Source organism: Zonotrichia leucophrys, chromosome 7 (assembly GCF_028769735.1).
Source record: "Zonotrichia leucophrys gambelii isolate GWCS_2022_RI chromosome 7, RI_Zleu_2.0, whole genome shotgun sequence".
Classification (NCBI taxonomy): domain Eukaryota; kingdom Metazoa; phylum Chordata; class Aves; order Passeriformes; family Passerellidae; genus Zonotrichia; species Zonotrichia leucophrys.
Window position 1 is genome coordinate 21,194,013 of NC_088177.1, and position 17,697 is coordinate 21,211,709.

At 37.8% G+C, this 17,697-nt stretch overlaps 1 protein-coding gene across 19 annotated transcripts in view; it reads right to left on the reverse strand.

The window, feature by feature from the left end:
- The window catches only part of ABI2 (abl interactor 2), a 64,685-nt gene that overhangs the window by 25,883 nt on the left and 21,105 nt on the right, over positions 1-17,697 (reverse strand). For 8 of the 19 annotated variants that reach the window (XM_064717743.1, XM_064717746.1, XM_064717740.1 and 5 more), the window contains exons 2-4: positions 13,056-13,223; positions 5,061-5,237; positions 1,367-1,384 (exon numbers count right to left, since the gene is read on the reverse strand). In XM_064717743.1, the coding sequence (XP_064573813.1) occupies positions 1,367-1,384; positions 5,061-5,237; positions 13,056-13,223 (363 nt within the window). The remainder of the gene's footprint in view (positions 1-1,366; positions 1,385-5,060; positions 5,238-13,055; positions 13,224-17,697) is intronic. The other 11 variants (XM_064717753.1, XM_064717749.1, XM_064717744.1 and 8 more) reach the window with 2 other exon arrangements.

The window sequence follows — 17,697 nt, forward strand, 5'->3', positions numbered from 1 at the left end:
TCATCCAATATTAAGTGTGTCCAGAATAAGACATATTCAGCATCAAAAGTACCCACGTTATGTAAACAGGCAGTAAAAAACAGGCAGGAGATATATTTTGCCATTCTCAAATTAAAAGTCTGTAAACACTAAGTGAGTTGAAATACAGTACATCTCACACACCTTTGTAAAAATAAATTTCAAATGACACGTGGCAATTCTCTCCTAAATTACAAGTTTTCCATTGTTATTAGAGATGCTACATATACTTAAATACCTGACTAAAAGTACCCTCTGTCCTCTTTCACAGGGACATCATGGAGATATCTACAGAAATACTTGGTTTTATAGGCAATGTCAGGAATTTGCAGGATTTTCTTTTAGCTTTTTCCAAGCATAGAAAATACTTTAAAACATTTCATGTCAACTTGGAACTTCCTTTAATTAATATACTCATTCTACATATTGGCATTCTATGCTCTAAAATACACTTCCCTCATTACAATGATGGCACCTGCTACTAAAAATCTTCCAGTCCCTCTTCCCCCAGACCAGCTGCACTTCAGGAGGAGGAGGAGATCATCATATTCAATAAAGGCTATAACCTGTCTACTAATTAATGTACTATGAACTCCACCATAATATCATGTAACCTGATTTAACTGCTTGTCTGATTGATTTGATGCTTTTTATTGCTGCTTCTGCAGCCACTAAGACTACTAACATTTAAAGACTTTGACATACTTCAGCCTGAGTTCTTTGATGCACTATTCATTTAATATTCAACTAAATAAATCACTTATCTTGCTGTTTAATAGTTATTAAGTATTTTTCAAAATTATGACATTTCTGGAAGTTTCTATAGATGAGTACCTCTGAGTATCAGTTTCTGAAAAAAAATAAGAATACTGCAACTTTAAAAAATAATATACAGATTTGAATTTGTTACACACCTTTGGAGCCCATTATCTGAGCAATCTCACACTGAAACATGAATCCCAATCAAACTGTAGCTTACACCGTATATAGGATAAAAAGAATATTACACAGGGGGAGGCTCATATTCAGCTGCTATCTATCTGTGTATATTTTTGTCTACTCAAGGCTAGCACAACATCCCTCCCTCATAAATGATCTGCTAGATATGCTGAGGGCAGCTAATACTTTACCACAAAGCTTTTAAAATTAACTGTGTTAACTTCCATTCATATACACAGCAATTTATATCACAAAATGCTTATCCACAATGAGCTACCCAACAGAAGTTCTGTGACACAGAAGGCAGAGCGGGTGTTGTTTTAAATAACCTGTAGCATTGATGTCAATCATCTCCCCGTGTGTAATAATCTCAGAAGAGGAATGGAAATCCAGCCCTGGGGTTTCTTACCTTAAATCTAAGCAACCACTTAATGCATAAATGGAGCAAATAAAAGAGGTAAGGAAAAAAAGCATTGAAAGGTTAGTTGGAACTTCAGGATATGAAGAGAAAGGAAAAAGAAAGAAAAAAGTTAAGCATTCAGCATTAACAAAATAATGTATCAGTAGATCATAGAAAGAGTGGTTAAAGCAGAATGTCATGAACAAAAGATCTTCAAGCTGAAACTTTTAATATACATTGACCGCTTTAAAATTAGGATTCAAATGTTCGTACACTGTTTACTCAAGTTCTTACAGTGCTAACAAAAAGGCAGCTTCTTTCAAAATGTATCATGAGATCTAGATGCATTAACTTCAGAGGTTAATTTATTTGAGCTGTCAAAGCCTTATTTGAGCCTTATCAATGATTCTGAGCTCATTTAAATTGTTTACATGCATTAGCACATTTACAAGTAGCTGAAATGGAAGCTTCTAACATATTAAGCTAATGCATGTTCTTTTATAGAGAATGCTGTTAGTTAACTTGATGCCATGAGATCTCTCTTGAACAAAGATCAAGAGCAAATCATTCAGTCTTGTAAGAAGTACAGCACTCTTATGGATACTGTATCACATATCCATATTTCCTAAAGTATAAATTAAGACATGAATCAACAGATTAAAATCTTACTTTAAAGCCTAAGTGCTAGCTTTTTGACACTAAGTTCTGCATCTTACTGGCACAGTATCATACATCTTTGTCCATAGTATTTTCTTTTAAAATTACTTGTCTTTCTCTTTGAATGATCTGGTTTTAGTTCAATTCATCTAAATGTATCATTAAATTTGTTACACTTTCTGCAGCACTGAACAGCAAATATTCAAATATTTAAATATTCAAATAAATAATTATTTAAATATTTGGATAAATAGTAGAGCATCCAGAGTAACTGACTTGTTCCATCAATTGAGGAGAGACTCTGCTCTACTAAAAGGAAACACAATCTGATTTACTAGAAAAATCTCCTGTCCTAAAGTTCTGTGGATCAATTAACCACTATGGTCTCTGCCTTGTCCAGCTATAGTGGAAAACCAGGTCCCCCTGCACTGGCACAGAGGTCAGTCACACTGGAAGGTCCATCTGCAGAGACCTCGGCAGCACTGCCTGATAACTGCAGTGCCTAAATACACACCTCTCTGAAGGGAGCACTTGTGTTTTTTCCATTCTCTTGACTAAAGAACTCTTTGGTGGGAACAATAGGTTGGAAGACTTTGTAACTTGGGAAACATTTGGAAAAATTGTAAGCAAGTATCTTTCACACAAAAGATTCTTTAGATTTTCGCAGCATTGCAGCTTCAGGGAGGGAAGATGAGGAGGGACTGCTGGGATGATAGAGAGGCACTTGACTTCTCTCATATCTATTCAGAAAGCATACTATAGAGTACCCCTCCTGAACATTGTCTCCACTGTGCTTCAGATTTCTGAATGGAAGAAGATGCTTAAGGGCCTGTACCACTTCTCTCTGCACGGCATACTGAATTTCTCAGCCAAGAATCCTCCTTTTTATGCCTGCATTATTCTGTCCAGCTTGCCATCTTTCTCAGGGGTTGCAATGAATGTCTGCTGCATCAGTGTTTTGCCTGGCCTGAAAATACATAATTCCAGGTCCAAGTACTGGAGCAGAAGCCCTTCAGCAGAAAAAGGACAAAGAATGCAGACTGAGGAACCCTGATGCTAACTGGAACTTCAACACTGTTTATGCAACAACTCCTGAACGTTCACTTGAAGGGAAAAGTATTACAGCTCAAACAGTAAAGAGCTATATATACACAAACTTTAAGCTTCTACATACTTCATTTTTTTCTCTCTGTTCTAAAGCCAGAGATCTAATAAACTAATCTAGAGTTACTCAAGCAGAACAAAAAGAGGTTCATAAGCACAACTGGCCACGTTTTCCCCCTTCAGCAAGAAAGCTGTTCCTTCTTCTGTCCTAAACACAGGATTAACCTAATTGGAACATATTTACAATCTTAGGGATAGCATGACTTCAAGTTCTCTGATTATTGTTTCACAAGTACACAATATTTCTTCATTTTCTAGACAAACATGGTACATGGTAAATATAATTTAAGTCTATCACAAGCATAACAAATGGATGTAAAACACACTCAAATCATCCATTTGATGAACTATGTTCTTTTAGAAGAACATAATTCACTGCATCTTAGTATGACTGCTACATTGAGGTAAGTGGGATACCAATTATAATGATTTAGAGCCAGTGCTAAATAAGATTGTGCTGCAGAGCAATTAAAAACTATTCTTTAATGAGTTCTAAAATGATCTCCCTAAAACAAAAAGTGATGATTAAAATATTAGCAACAGTAATCCTACAGGTTAATATGCTCCATCCATATCCAGAAGGAAACCTGCGGACCTGCATAAATTCAAAATGGGTAGCAGATTTTAATACACAACTGGTAATAATTTCCTGGTCAAAACTGTAGTTATTAAAGTTAGGTATGTTTTTTTATTTATCTTTTTAAAATCTATTCAGAGGTTGATTCTTTGGGTAAGAAATGGGAGGAAGGAGACTTTCCAATTAACAAACAGGATGTTGAAGAGATCTTAAGTAAAACTGCTTGGGAAAGATACTTAAATCAAATGGCTCAGAATTTGAATTTTAAAAGTTAGGTTAAACAGCCTGTTGCTATTCAAACGGCCATCCAAGCAGACAAAGAAAACAGGACAACAGAGATACCCAGTTACAAGTCAAGCAAAAGAAATTCTGGTGTATTTGACTGGAAGAAGCATCTTACCTTACTGCTACTTGGCAGGTTTACAGATTTGTTAGTTTGCCTTGTAAAAATGATGTTATTTTGTGCTATTTACCTTTCATTTCCTGGAACTTTAATACTGTCAGTGTTGTCATTTCCGTACTTGTTTTCCTGGCAGCACAAGTTAACAATGAGCTCACACTTGCTAAGACTGTGTTTATATTCAGGATGTGCTTTTAAAAACATACATCTAACCTCACACATGATATTACTGCTGCTGTGTACATTGATCTAACAGCCACAAGTTGTGTCTCAGTCTGACCTCTGCCCTGAAATTCCTTCTTTTTTCCTTGTCTTGAAAGGGAAAACCAGCTGGCTTTACACTTGGCAGTAACACTCCCATCTCAAAACCCCACATGGCACAAAAGTTGCACAGCACTCCCTTTAACAAAGCACATCAGTGGGTTTGTGTATAACTGACCCTGGCAGAAAGAAGAAAAGGGAGGCCATAACATTTCTCATGCAAACCCTTCCTTTAGGTGAGCGTCCAAGTAAACCAGTGGCAATTACAGCTGGATCACACTCTGTGGTGCTAATTCAGCAGAAAAGCGATGGTCAATAGCCCTTCAGTCCCCATGTATATCCCTGGCAACTGACCCAAACAATAACAGCAGCATCACACAAGTTGATATTCAGAAGCATTTTTGAGGGTGAGACTCACAGTCCCAATCAGAAATCAGATTCAGTGAGTTTGCAACATTTAGAAACAGTGGGACAAGAGAAGGGGGAAGGGACAACTGGAAATAGGACAGGACTCCTCTCATGTTTATAGACACATTGTCCAGGCAAGGAGAAACTGGTATATCACCATGAAAAGCATCAGGTTATTTTGAAAATATACAAAGACAATGAATTTGCAGTTTGGCTGTTTTAACAATATCACCTACCTTCACTCCATGTCCAATATCATCTAGAATTGTATAATCAATAGGTTTCCTGATGTAGCGAACTGGTCGCTCCAAGTTAGCTGGTGCAATGATTTTGTGAGTTCTTGAGGTGTTTTTGTTTGTAGTCAAGATACCAATTTCTCTTCTAGCAACTTTCTCTTTGTGAATGTCCACCGTCTACAAAAGACGCAGTGTATTTACTAACAGTGGTATGCATTGGAATACAGAGTCAGTATCAAAAAAAATTCAATCAGTGCTAATGTTTTGAAAATCTCTATACTGTACTAAACATATCACTACATATACTTGATTACAACATCTTTCTTCACCTTACTGCTCAATTTACCACCTCTAAAGCCACGCTAACAGCTGGGGGTTCTTTGGGTTTTCTGTTACCCTTGCTCTTTCAGTTTCAAAAAATTGACCTCCTTTCCATTCTTAGTGGTTTGCATCAATTTACTGACACTGTTTTGTAAGATTCCTTCATTTATCTTTTTTATTTTACAACTGCTCTCTAAGCTTGTCTTTGGCATAGGCTTCAACTAGATGAGGTGTAAGGATGCCTTCCCAAACCTTAATTTTAAGACCTGTAAAACAAATCATGAGCAAGTTTTGTTGCACTGCAAAAATCTGCTAAATTAGGACTGGTAAATCCTATGATAGAATAAACTTTCACTTAGACAAATCAAAAAAGTATTTTGGTCATTACAACTCACTCATCACAAAGCAATGATTAAATTTTAAAATACATTCCATACTAATGTATCCACAATAAAGCCAGAGGTTAAGCCCACTGCCTTCCCTTTGGACACCCAGGGCCAACCTTATATACTAAAATCAGTACCCCAGGAGAATCTTTGGTGTAAGACAAAGTCCTGCTGAAAATCCATTGCCTAAAAACATGTATGTCAATCTTGTTAGGTAACAAGAGTAAGAAAATGCTACCAAAAAGTCCACTTATCTCTTCTAGGAAATTATAATCTCTTAAATCATGGGCCATGGAGTTCCTTGTCTTATTTAAACCAAAAATAATTGCTTGTTCACAAAACAGCTTTCACGATAGAAAATATGCTAAACTGTGAACAAAAGTTTTAGCTACAGGATAAAAAACAAAAGTAAAACCAGCCAGAATCACCACCAAACAGTCAGAGATTTCTTGTTACCACTTCAGTGATCTTGAAAGGCACCAGAAACACTTTTTACAGTTTTGAACCAGACTTTGTAGTAACTGGGGAACAGGTACAAACGAGAACTCATTTTCATGACACACATTTTTGTCTATTTTATTTTTTCTGTGGGTAGGCACTGGGGCAGTGGGGTTAGCTAGACTCTTTTACCCTGCTGTTTGTGCTACTGATACCAAAACAAGCTAATGGAACCTGTGCTACCTGGAACAATCATCATAATCTTTAAAATGACAAAAAAAAAAAAATTAGAAACCCCAACCAACCCCCAACTACTTCCAAGAAGTTGTTTCTTTGCATTATTTCCATGGAGGATTTCCACAAATACATGGGGCATTATGTGAGCTTACTATACTATCATCAAGACTGCCTAGTATTTCCCAGCAACATATTTTCAAGATTTTGTAACTTTGCTAAAATTAGGCACTGACTACAGCTTTGCCATGTCCATTCTGCCACTCTAGTTCCACCTGCCTAGAAACTGTAAGGTTTCCACTAAAGGTGCATAGCTATTTCTTAAAATAAAGCTACAGAAAAATAGATTTTAAGGTGAAAATGTATTGGCAAATGTCTCTTTGGAAAGCTCGAGTTTGTTGCACAATGAATTTAATAGGGGTAGTTAAACTGCCTGGGACACCTGCACAAAAACCACCCAGATTTGGCCAATACATAAATTCTGCAGGAATTCAAAACAAGTGTTACAGAAACACATGTATTTCTGCAGCTACTAAGCATCTAAACCACTCTCCAATGAATTTGCTAAGGTCCTTTCTGAAGCTCCCCAAGATGACCAGGACTATAGACCAACCCCCAACAGAGCAGGGCAGCTGAGCTCTTACAGGGCTGTATTTGCGGTACAAGCACAAATGCAAACAGAGCACAACAACATTTTCCAGGCCAGAGGACCTAAGTACACTATTCTGCAGCAGGGTAAGATGTCAGATTTCATCTTCCATCTCAGGCTTTTATCCCTCCTCTGTGCTAGACCTTTGCTTTTGCAGCAGAGGGAATAGGAGCACACATTCTGGAAAAGATGGTCCACAGACTCCTCACCTCACCAGAGAGAGGCACACACTGCCCTAGGAAGTTGCAGATATGTGATGGCAGCGACCTGGAAGGACGGTCTCAGGAATGATGCACCACTGATGAGTTCAATCTCTACTGCAGACTTTATCTGTGCTCTAGCCATGTCACTGGAGAACTGCAGAGACACGACTTTTGTATGTTCTTTGTCTCACAGGCCCCTGATAACATTTGCTAGAATGTCAGAAAACTTCAGCTGCAATAGAGCTGCACTTCAGGATATACCGCAACATCAAAATCTTATGGGTCTGAATCTGGTCCTTCAAAACCATTTTATGCCTTGGATATTGCACTCAGGGCCTTAATTTCAATCCAGAAATCAAAAAGAAAGTTATTAGTGCAGGGTTGGTAAGATGATTTCTCACTTTCTATTTCAAGTGCTAGAACTCTGCAACTTTGAATATGTTCTTTTAGTACTTTCTGATGTAATTATCTACTAATATAATGCAAGTACAGATATTTAATGCTCATGTTACTGTAGCAATGGTAACTTGGTGCTGTGCAAAGCTGTTTCCATGAATGAAGAGTGGGTTTTCAATAGGAGCTATGGGTACAACCAGCTTCCTTAAGGACTATTGTGATCATGAGGCATGACTACAGAAACAAACAATGAAGTGCATAAAACCTAATTAAAACCTGAAGCTCATCTGGTGGGATTTCCCTTGCATTATGATTCAGACCATCTCTTTTAACTTGAATAGTTACAGAATGACTAAATGTATATAAACTGCACCTAATTCTGGTCCACACACCTAAAATGGTATTGAAAAGTGTTAGTTGGCAGTTTTCCAAACACTTCATTTTCTTGTTTAGTAGACTATGGAAGTCATGAGATCATAATACACCCATAAAATAGCACAAAGGAACACTACAGGAGGAGGTAACAAAGATTAACCTGCTACTAAAGAAAATGAAAACATTTATCCCCAACACACAGGTAATTATTACCTCCAGTACTAACATAAATCCCTTATCAAGACAGGAGAATGCACCAAAATGTTTATTCATCAGTTTAGAAAGTATAATGAGAAGTTTTTGGGGTTAGAGCTGGACTAACAAAACACCTGGCTTGAAAACTCTGTTAGGAAAAGCAGATGGGATACACTGTGCCCTTCTACAACTTAAAGCCCTGTTTTCTAACAAGAAATTTTGGATGCCTGACAGCATTATTATGCTTTTAAAAATTGTTTCACGTATCTCCATTAGCTTTTTCAAAAGCTTTTATGTGACTGTTACTTAGAGGTTAGACTCATTACTATCATCTTTTCATGTGTTTTCCAAGATCCCTGCAATAGCCAAGGGAGAGCCTAAGGGGAAAAATAAGTATGAACCACCACATTTTTTCCTGTTAGGAATTTTCTGGCCATTTTGAAACATCAGGTTTTCATACTGAATTCAAAAAAGCAAGTTTCAAGCTCTGCAAATATTAAAACAAAAATGCCCCATGAAATAACTTCTGGGAAAGTTAGCACTACTTACAAGTTCACTTAAAAGCCACTGAACTCATGAGTTTTGAGAAATATTCTCTTCTACCCATAAACAAATTTTCTCAAAGTATGAAGTTAGTATTTAACTAACTTAAGTTAGTTTTGGCTGGGACAGGATTCATTTTCTTCGCAGAATGGGGCAATATTTTGGATTTGTGCTGTGAACAGAGCTGGTAACTCCAGGATGTTTCAGTCACTGAGCAGAGACTGCACAGAGTCCAGGCCTTCTCTGCTCCCCACCCCACCCACCCTGGGGAGCCCGGGGTGCACAAGGAGGGGGGCAGGGACACAGCTGGAACAGCTGGCCCTGCTGCCCAGGGGACAATGCTCCACACGGGCTCGTGGCTGCAGCCCCGGGCTGGGGGAGCCTGGCTGGGCACGGCTGCCTGGGACTGCCCGGGCAGCACCCAGTGCTGCTGCTGCTGCTGAGCACCTGCTTCCATCTGCAGCCTTGCTCCTTGCGTTTGATTCCTCTCTTGAATATTAATTTTCTATATTGTTATTATCACCATCATCATTAAAGAGATATGGACATATCTCAGCCCACAAGTTTTCTCACTTTTACCCTTCTGATTTTCTACCCATAGCCTGGTAGGGGCAAGTGAGTGAGCAGCCATGTGGTGTTCAGCTGCCAGCTGAGGTTAAACCACAACCACAAGCATGCTGAAAGTCTGAATTACAGTGAAATTTCAGAGACAAAAGTCTCCAGAAGCCTTAATTTGTTCCTCTTCTCAAACCATTCTAATTTAAATTTATAAATTAACTGTCAGTCTGGTAGTCTAGGCTTTTAAAATTCCATTTCAGAAATCTTCGAAGAAAATGTTGCTTAAATATAGTATTGCTGGACTTTTATTTTTGATTAAACATATTAATTGGATGCAATTTAAACTAATTGCAAATCACCTTGAAAACTGGATTATTACTTTAAAATTAGCAACTGCCTAATATTGACATGTTGGAAATGTGACATTAATTGTCTCAAGTTGTATGTAATTTATACACAAAAAAAGAGATCATAATACTATAAAAATGCTGAAAAACTACTTGTTCCATAAACAGGTAACATGCCCTGTGCAAAACTGGCCTTGCATCACCATTTTTGAAGTGTTTTGCTATTCTTGTGCCTTGCAAGCAATAAGACAAGTGAGAAAGGTCACAAACCTTTACTGACTTTGCAGTGTGAACCCAAGTAACTGCCCTGCAGACTGAGCAGCTGCCAGATGCTGCTGGAGCCCAAGGGAACCGAGGCTGCAGGCTATCCCAGCTACCCCAGCTATCCCAGCGCGGAGCGCGGCTCGCGGCTCTGGGAGGGGAGGATGCAGCCCCTCCCCACAGCACAGTGCCCTGCACGAAACCCAGCACTGCTGCTCATCTTGCTGATAACCTGCTTCTTTATGTAATCAGCAGCAGAGTTTTATAGATGACCTTGCTAAAAATGAAAAAACATTTCTTATCATACAAATATTAAAACCTGAAAATCTGCCAGATTAATTTAAAGAATTTGGACGTTAGTACCATTTCACAGTGACTGCCAACTTGAAAGCTGCAAGATAATTTTTTGAACAAGTATAAATATTTGTACATATGATCTGCATTTAAGATTTAAATTCGCAGTCAAATATGAAACACTGTGTATCATCTAGTTCTGGACAAGGTTCAAGAAGGCAAGTAAGAATAGACTCATCAGCTTTCAGACCAAACCAAAGTAATTCTAATTTTTAAACCAATAGGATTTAATCACTTCCATAAAAATAGTTTCAATAGTAACAATTTCCTTATTCACAACCTATACACAACTTGAAAAAGCACAAATTATTATCAGCTTCCTTTTCAGCTCTTTGATTAGGCTGGCATTTAGAAGGAAACACAGAAAGGGATTTAAATTGGCATTCTACCAATGAACAGAGAATCACAGTATTTTATCTTACAAAGTTAATCACACCTCTCCCAGTCTGAGCTACTTGTACAAAACAAGCACTTTGGGAAAAATTTTCATACCAAGCACCAAATGGTTCTGCTCCCTTCTTTGGAGCATATGTGGAATCCCAAGTAAGAATTAAAAGTGGGATTCCATCAAGATATCACAATTTGCATATACTGTTTTCTAAACTTAAAAACCAAGACCTACTGACTAAAGCATTAATGCAAAAATTAATTTACCATCTGCAATTACCAACCTGTTTTCTGTTCTATGTTACTGACTTCATTTCAAGTCAGTCTCACTGAAATCCTAATTTGGCAGTGAGGCATTACACCACAACACATTTTCAGTCCTGTTAGAAAAAGCTCACCAAACTTTACATCCAACATAAACTCCAAGGAAACCTGCAGATTAGGCTAATTTTGGGAGAAGTATCACCAAATTTCTTGAAAATAAATTATTTCTTTCTAGAGAAACTGTGTAAAATATTTTTTTAATAAAAATAACCCTGGAAATTAAGACAGATAACACACTAATCTACAACATTGGTATTAAGGGTGAAAGCCATTTCCAGACACATTAACTTAACTTAGTAAAGTTCCTTGGCTCAATACACTTCATGTATGAAATATCTAAAATTTAAATACTGTCTGCCCCTCTGATACTATTTCTTCCATAAAGATTTGGGGAGCATCCTACATACAGATGCAGGCTCAAAAAAAATATAAAAAATCCCCCCAAACAAACAAAAACATAAAAAATACCCCAAACAAACTAGATTTTCAATTTTACAGCAGTATTTAAAGAAAATAAATCACAGATTTTTTTTGAGTTGTTCAAGCTCAATCTATGAAATTTTGCAGATATATCTTCATTAAGTGTTGGGTACTGCTAATTTAGTGCTGTATTTTAAATAACTAGCTGTATTGTTTAAAGGTCAAAGACAATCTGACCTAGCTCTCAATCTGCATAAATGTCACCTTCTCAGGAGGAAAGAATTTAAAATGCTATGACTCTTTCCACAAAAGCTGCTCCACAGAAGCTGTCTGACAAAATGAATTTTCCACATTCACGAAATGCAAAATACACTGTCTTTTGCATCAGGCTCTCAAACAGCTGAACACATGTGAGCTGGCAGCAGCCTGTGAGGAAGCACATACACACACAGAGCATACAGATACAGCACACAGGCATACACAGGATAATTCAGAACATTTTCTGGGGGAAGAAATTAATTTACTTTTCCACATAATGATTAACATGGAGCATCCAGCAGAAGAAATCAAACTTGCAGTTTACTTTTGATGTAGATCCATGAGACAACTGAAGCAATCTAATAGCACAGCCCTATCAAAAGAAAATCCTCCCCACCTCTTTCTTTGTACTTGCCCTGGGATTCCTCTAACCCAATCAGAGGCAATTCAGCCCACTAAGCCAGCATAAAATTATTCACTTGTGTTGCTGGTTCAAATTGATCCAATCCATCCATTTATTTCCTACCTTACATAGCCCCTACTTTCAAATGTTTTTCTAAATAACACAGTATTTATTTTGATTTATATTCTTGCATGGAGATCAAGAAACCCTAGTAGCCAAAATGTATTGGTCAACTAAGACACAAAATATTCAGTAAACAGACACAAAAACCAGAACCAGCTGTATCATTGCTTTTAATTTCTCTTTTAATCCATCAGTGGCTGGTAAATCTCCATTTTTATATATCATTCATTCTCAGCCCATTCTGGCAGTAACGTTCTCTCATCAATGTGGTGATTGAAACTGGGTTCCTGATTATAGTAGCTTAGTTTACTTCTGCTCAAAAAAACTGTAAACAATGGCAGGAGTTCTGCAGCCATACACAAATTGAAACATGAATTTTGGCACTTGTTCATGTCACTGCAAAGTACATTTGATTAAGAAAAGCCAGGAGCAAACTATTTTTGTCATCTATGCTGTTGTCATTAGATGCCAGTATTACAGCCACAGAAAAAGTAAAAAGATGATGAGTACTGTTTTCCATCGTCCATTTCGTATTTTTTAACATAATATTCTCATTGTACCAACAGCAATTTTTCTGTGCTTTTTGCTTCTGCAGAATGACCCCCTCTCCAAACAATAATCTGGCTGAGAATGCATTTAACTGCTCTGGTATGTAAAATGCTCATACTAACACTGGTATAGGATCACATGATGAGACCCAATCCCAGAACAAGTATGAGAAGAAATGCATCCTTCTGTTTTAAATTCTTCTCACTCACAAGATGTCAGCTCAGAGTTTTACCTGCTGTGAAATACCAAAGGCAAAAGAAGGAAGTCTCACTTGTGAGATGTGGTTGATGGAAGATTCCATGCGCCGGAGCTGGGATGCCTGGATATCCAGCATTTGGAGAACATTGTTGGCCAAGGTGTTGATCAGATAGGCCACGCTTGCTAAGGACTGCGTTGTGTAGGCTTTGGTTTCTTCCAGGGCTCGCTGCTTATCTGCTGACTGAAAAACACAAAGCAAAGGCCTATTTAGTATGAAGTCTTTCACACAAAGGTTCTTGGAATGAACTGTTTTTGCCTCTCTTTACAGACAACGAATTATACAAGTCAAACTAATTCTAAATAAAAGTTACTATTTTTCCACAGAAGATACCTTGGTATATTTAAAGCATTTCGACACTTTCTAACAAGAATTAAGCTCCTTTTCTTCTTGAAATATACTCGGATTTTTCTCGGAAAAAGTTCAACTTCTCATTCAATATTTTAGCAATTTACTTGAAAAGCACTCTGAGACACCTATCTTAGATTTTGTACAGTTTAAAACTGTTTCATTTTTCTAAACTTGGTACTTCATTTATAACTCCTAACAGCCTACAAGGAGCTGCCAAATACCATATTCCTCATCTCTCCTAATCACTTAATCCTCAGTCTCCTAATCATTGTTGTTACAAATAGTCATTCACAGAGAATGAACTATAATTATTCCTGTAAGATGGTAGCTGAATACAATGTGAGAGGAATCCTTTTACTAAGAGTAAGTCCATGTTTTCTTCTTGAACATGTTTTGTACTTTTTCACATTGTGAATACTTTCTTCTATGAAAAATTAATATGATCCATTTTTCTAGTAGTAGAGTACCTGAAAGTATTTAGGCTATCAACAGACAAGATATCCATTAGAAATTTAAAAACATACACACATTTCAAACAGCATTAAAACAATAAGCTAAGAATTCTAATTTCTGGAGTTCTGTGTTTGTCCTTGAAAAATAGTTAATACCACTAAGATGTGATCCAGTACAAAGAATACAGATTAAAGCACTGGTAAAATATACACCTAAGATGCTAAGAAACTTTCCAGTTTTCAAGGCTTCAGTATAAAGCGAACTTCACTTTCAGGTGATCTTTAGCCATCTCACAGGCTGATGGTGCTGTTTCTAAAGCAATGGTTGATAAATGTTCTCTACTCCCACCTGTCATTATTACATTGCATTTCATTATTTCCTCAGCTTTTTATATTATCCACATAGGCTGGGTATCAAGATCCAAGAAATTTGCTGTTATTAAAGAAGGAATATAAAGTCACTTCACATCTTTCAGCACAAGTTGAATCTAGCATCCATTGTATTATATGGACTTTGAGAAGGACAGAATGTAAGCATACCTGTATCTCAGGAAAACAATTCCTACAGCTCACTGTGTTTCCCAAGACCTTGTAGTAAGATTCTTAAAAGAAGATTGCTAGCTTTCATGGGGAAAAGAATCCCACACATGTAAACACAGACACAAGACTTCAATTGAATGTTTAGATGAAAGACAGTATTTTCTTTATTTCCTGCCAACTTCCTGTGTCCACAAACAGCACTGGTATCTTAGCTGGCCAGTTAGCAGCTGCACTAGAACCAGTTCCTCATCTGCTAGGAAGGAGCAGAGCAGAGCTGCTGTTCATGCAGGAGCTGCCTCGACACGGCAGGAAGGAGGAGTGCTGCAGGACTGAGCCTTCTCACCGGGTTTCTCTCCCATGCAGAAGACAAAACAAGACCAACAGAAGAAGGAACTGAAAATTTTAGGAGCTTCTAAGGGCACAGTACGAGGATATTGTCCAACAGAGCATAATTGTAAATGCTGCCTTATATTCAACAATAAAGAAGTGAGAAAAGTTAGATCCCCAGATCTCATGTAAGAACTCATGACTTTTAACCAGCTAGTAGTTATGTCTTGTACACAAAAGAGCTTGAACTCAGCTTAAGGACTCCCAAATGAAGATACATCAAGCTCTTCACCTCTATTCTCACATTGCTGCCCTGTAAATACACTTTCCTCCCCTGTCCCTGCTCACACCCCCAGCTCAGCCTGCACACTCCCCTGCAGCAGCTCCACAGCCATTCAAACCACTTCTCAATGGCAATAATAAAAATGACCAGGAGCTGGCCTGTTTGGCTCTGCAGCTGCTGCCAATCTATTTATAGAAGCAGAAAATGCTGATTTCCATTAGTACACTGTATATCCAGAGGAGCTGAGCATAATCCAGCAAACACAGTGCTTTTTCATTAATAGACTACGTGTTTGAGAACAAAAGGAAAACCACCTGTAATTTTAAATATCATGAGCCTCTGCTATGGTTTTTCTGCTTAAAGAAGCACAAATATGAATCCATGTTCAGATCTAGTCCTTCCAGGGATGTAACCCACTAGCTAAATTCAAGTCACCCCCAGTTCCAACCAACAAGGAACTGACTTCTCAAATGCAAAACACATTAAAAGATCTCACAAAACGATACTCTAAACTACTTTGGAACTGTTATTAGCACCAAAACCCATTTGATTGGTGTGTCTAATTAATGTATTTAACTGATCACTACTGGTTTTTGCAGAATCTGAAAATCTCTGAGGCAAACTCCACTCACATTTGGCACAGCAAAACTAAAGTTTGAACTTTCTTCCTGTGAAGAATCTTTTCAAATTAAAATGACTATTTGAACCTACTACTGTCAATCCATTACAAAAGAAGAAAAATAATTAGTGACAGCATTTTAAAAAAATCATGTTTACCCTGAAAACTTTCCAGTGCTGACAACTTCAATGACTCACAGCAATAGTAAAAACTCTAGAATACTTACAGAAAAATCTTAAGTTCCCCTGTGGAAATATAACAATAAATGTCAGTTGAATTGTAACTTGAAATGATAAGTAGTGTTTAGCATGAAATCCATCTTTTAATTTGATAAGTAGATTTCCAGAGATGGTATCTTATCATATTGCTCCTATGTAACAAGATCCCTATTTAAACTCCACATGGACACCAAATTACATTGCTTGCAAATGCTGCCATGCTCACTGAGTGTGTAACTATGTAAATAAAGGGATTTCTGCTAATAAGATAATGGTTTCAAGTTATCAGTAAACAAAATTCAAACATAATCCTCAGCAGTCTAAGTTCTGATACTCCTGATCTTCCTAACACAAAAATACCAGTCAGTATGCTTCACATGAGACTGTAAGGCAGACAAAAAGTTGTATCAACATCCATACCTATCAAAATTCTCTAGAGAAAGAAAAAAATATCAAACTGATAAGACTCTACAGTAATTTCAGTAACCTATGGAATACTGTTTCTGTGAAGAATATCAAAAACAAGAGAAACGTGTTCTATGTTCTTTATAACAAAAAATCTTTTTCCTGTGGATACTTAAGCATATAAACCAGAGTCCTCAAAGCCCTTCAGTTCTCAGAAACATTGTGTTCAGCATGATCAAGCACTGATAGCAAGTGTTTTCAGTGCCCTGATCTAAATGAAATGCCATGAAGCAGTATCTCTCCATTTCGGTTTTTAAGTATCTTTAGCATTCACACACATAAAATTATGCATGCCTATGAAAAAATACAGGCTCACAACATCTATCCACACACAACTCTTAGAAAAGCAATCCTTCCAGCCATTAGATCAGTCTGATCTGTATTTTTAAATGGATAATAACGTTAAGAAATAAAAGCTATTGTTTGACAGACAAGTCTTCTGAAACACTGCCAGCACAGGGATCCTCTCATTCCTAGACCTAACATACCCATTCCATTGTCCATGCAGGGCCACATGGCAGACTACGTACCTGACCTAGTTATAACTAACTTCAGAAACAAATGCTTGTTTTCAGCTCCAGCCACTTGCATTATCCTCCCTGACATGCAAAACTGCAAACACTACCTGTAATAAAACTATGTAGTTGCCACAAAGAAAAAGCAAAGCAACTCAGTGAATTATGGGCTGAGCAACTGTCATGGTACTATGGAGACTCAGGATCCACTTCCACCAGCAGTACCTGTCACAGGAAATGTCCCCAACACCAAGTGCACACTCCCTCTGCTGTAGTGAATTAGACCAGGAGGCACATCCCCAATGAAAATCATCTGATCCATAAACCAAATTATAAGTTTTGCCTCATCCAAACCAGTGCATAGCCAGAGAAACACAAGGAAAGATACAATCAAGAATAAGGGGGGAAGAACTATCCAGAGTTGCTGAGCTTGCTAGAAAAGGAACAAGTGCTGGAACATCACTGCAGTCTTTCCAGTCCTCCACTGCCTATGGTTTTTCTTCACCCGAACTGTGTCTCTACCTCAAACTTGTAGCTTTGACTTCTCACATAATGTTAAAATACTTGAATTTCACAGCTGGATCATCTTCACAGCCTTAAACAGAAATATTTAGATAACGTGTTCTGTGCCCATGTTATGGAGATTCCAGGCAAGAGCTTGGCATTTATTCTGTTTATCATTTTTCTCCACACAATGCACATCAGGTGTTCATGTGAGTCACAAGGCAGCATCCTTCTCTCCTGCTCTCAGCAGCAGGAGCACCATTTGGACTCACCACAGAGCCCACCTGATGCCCCCGCCAGCCCCACACGGACTGGGGACAGGGTCAGCTCCTACAGGGAGCTGCTCCCCGCTGCAGCAGGAAGGGTTTCCCCTTGCACCCGGA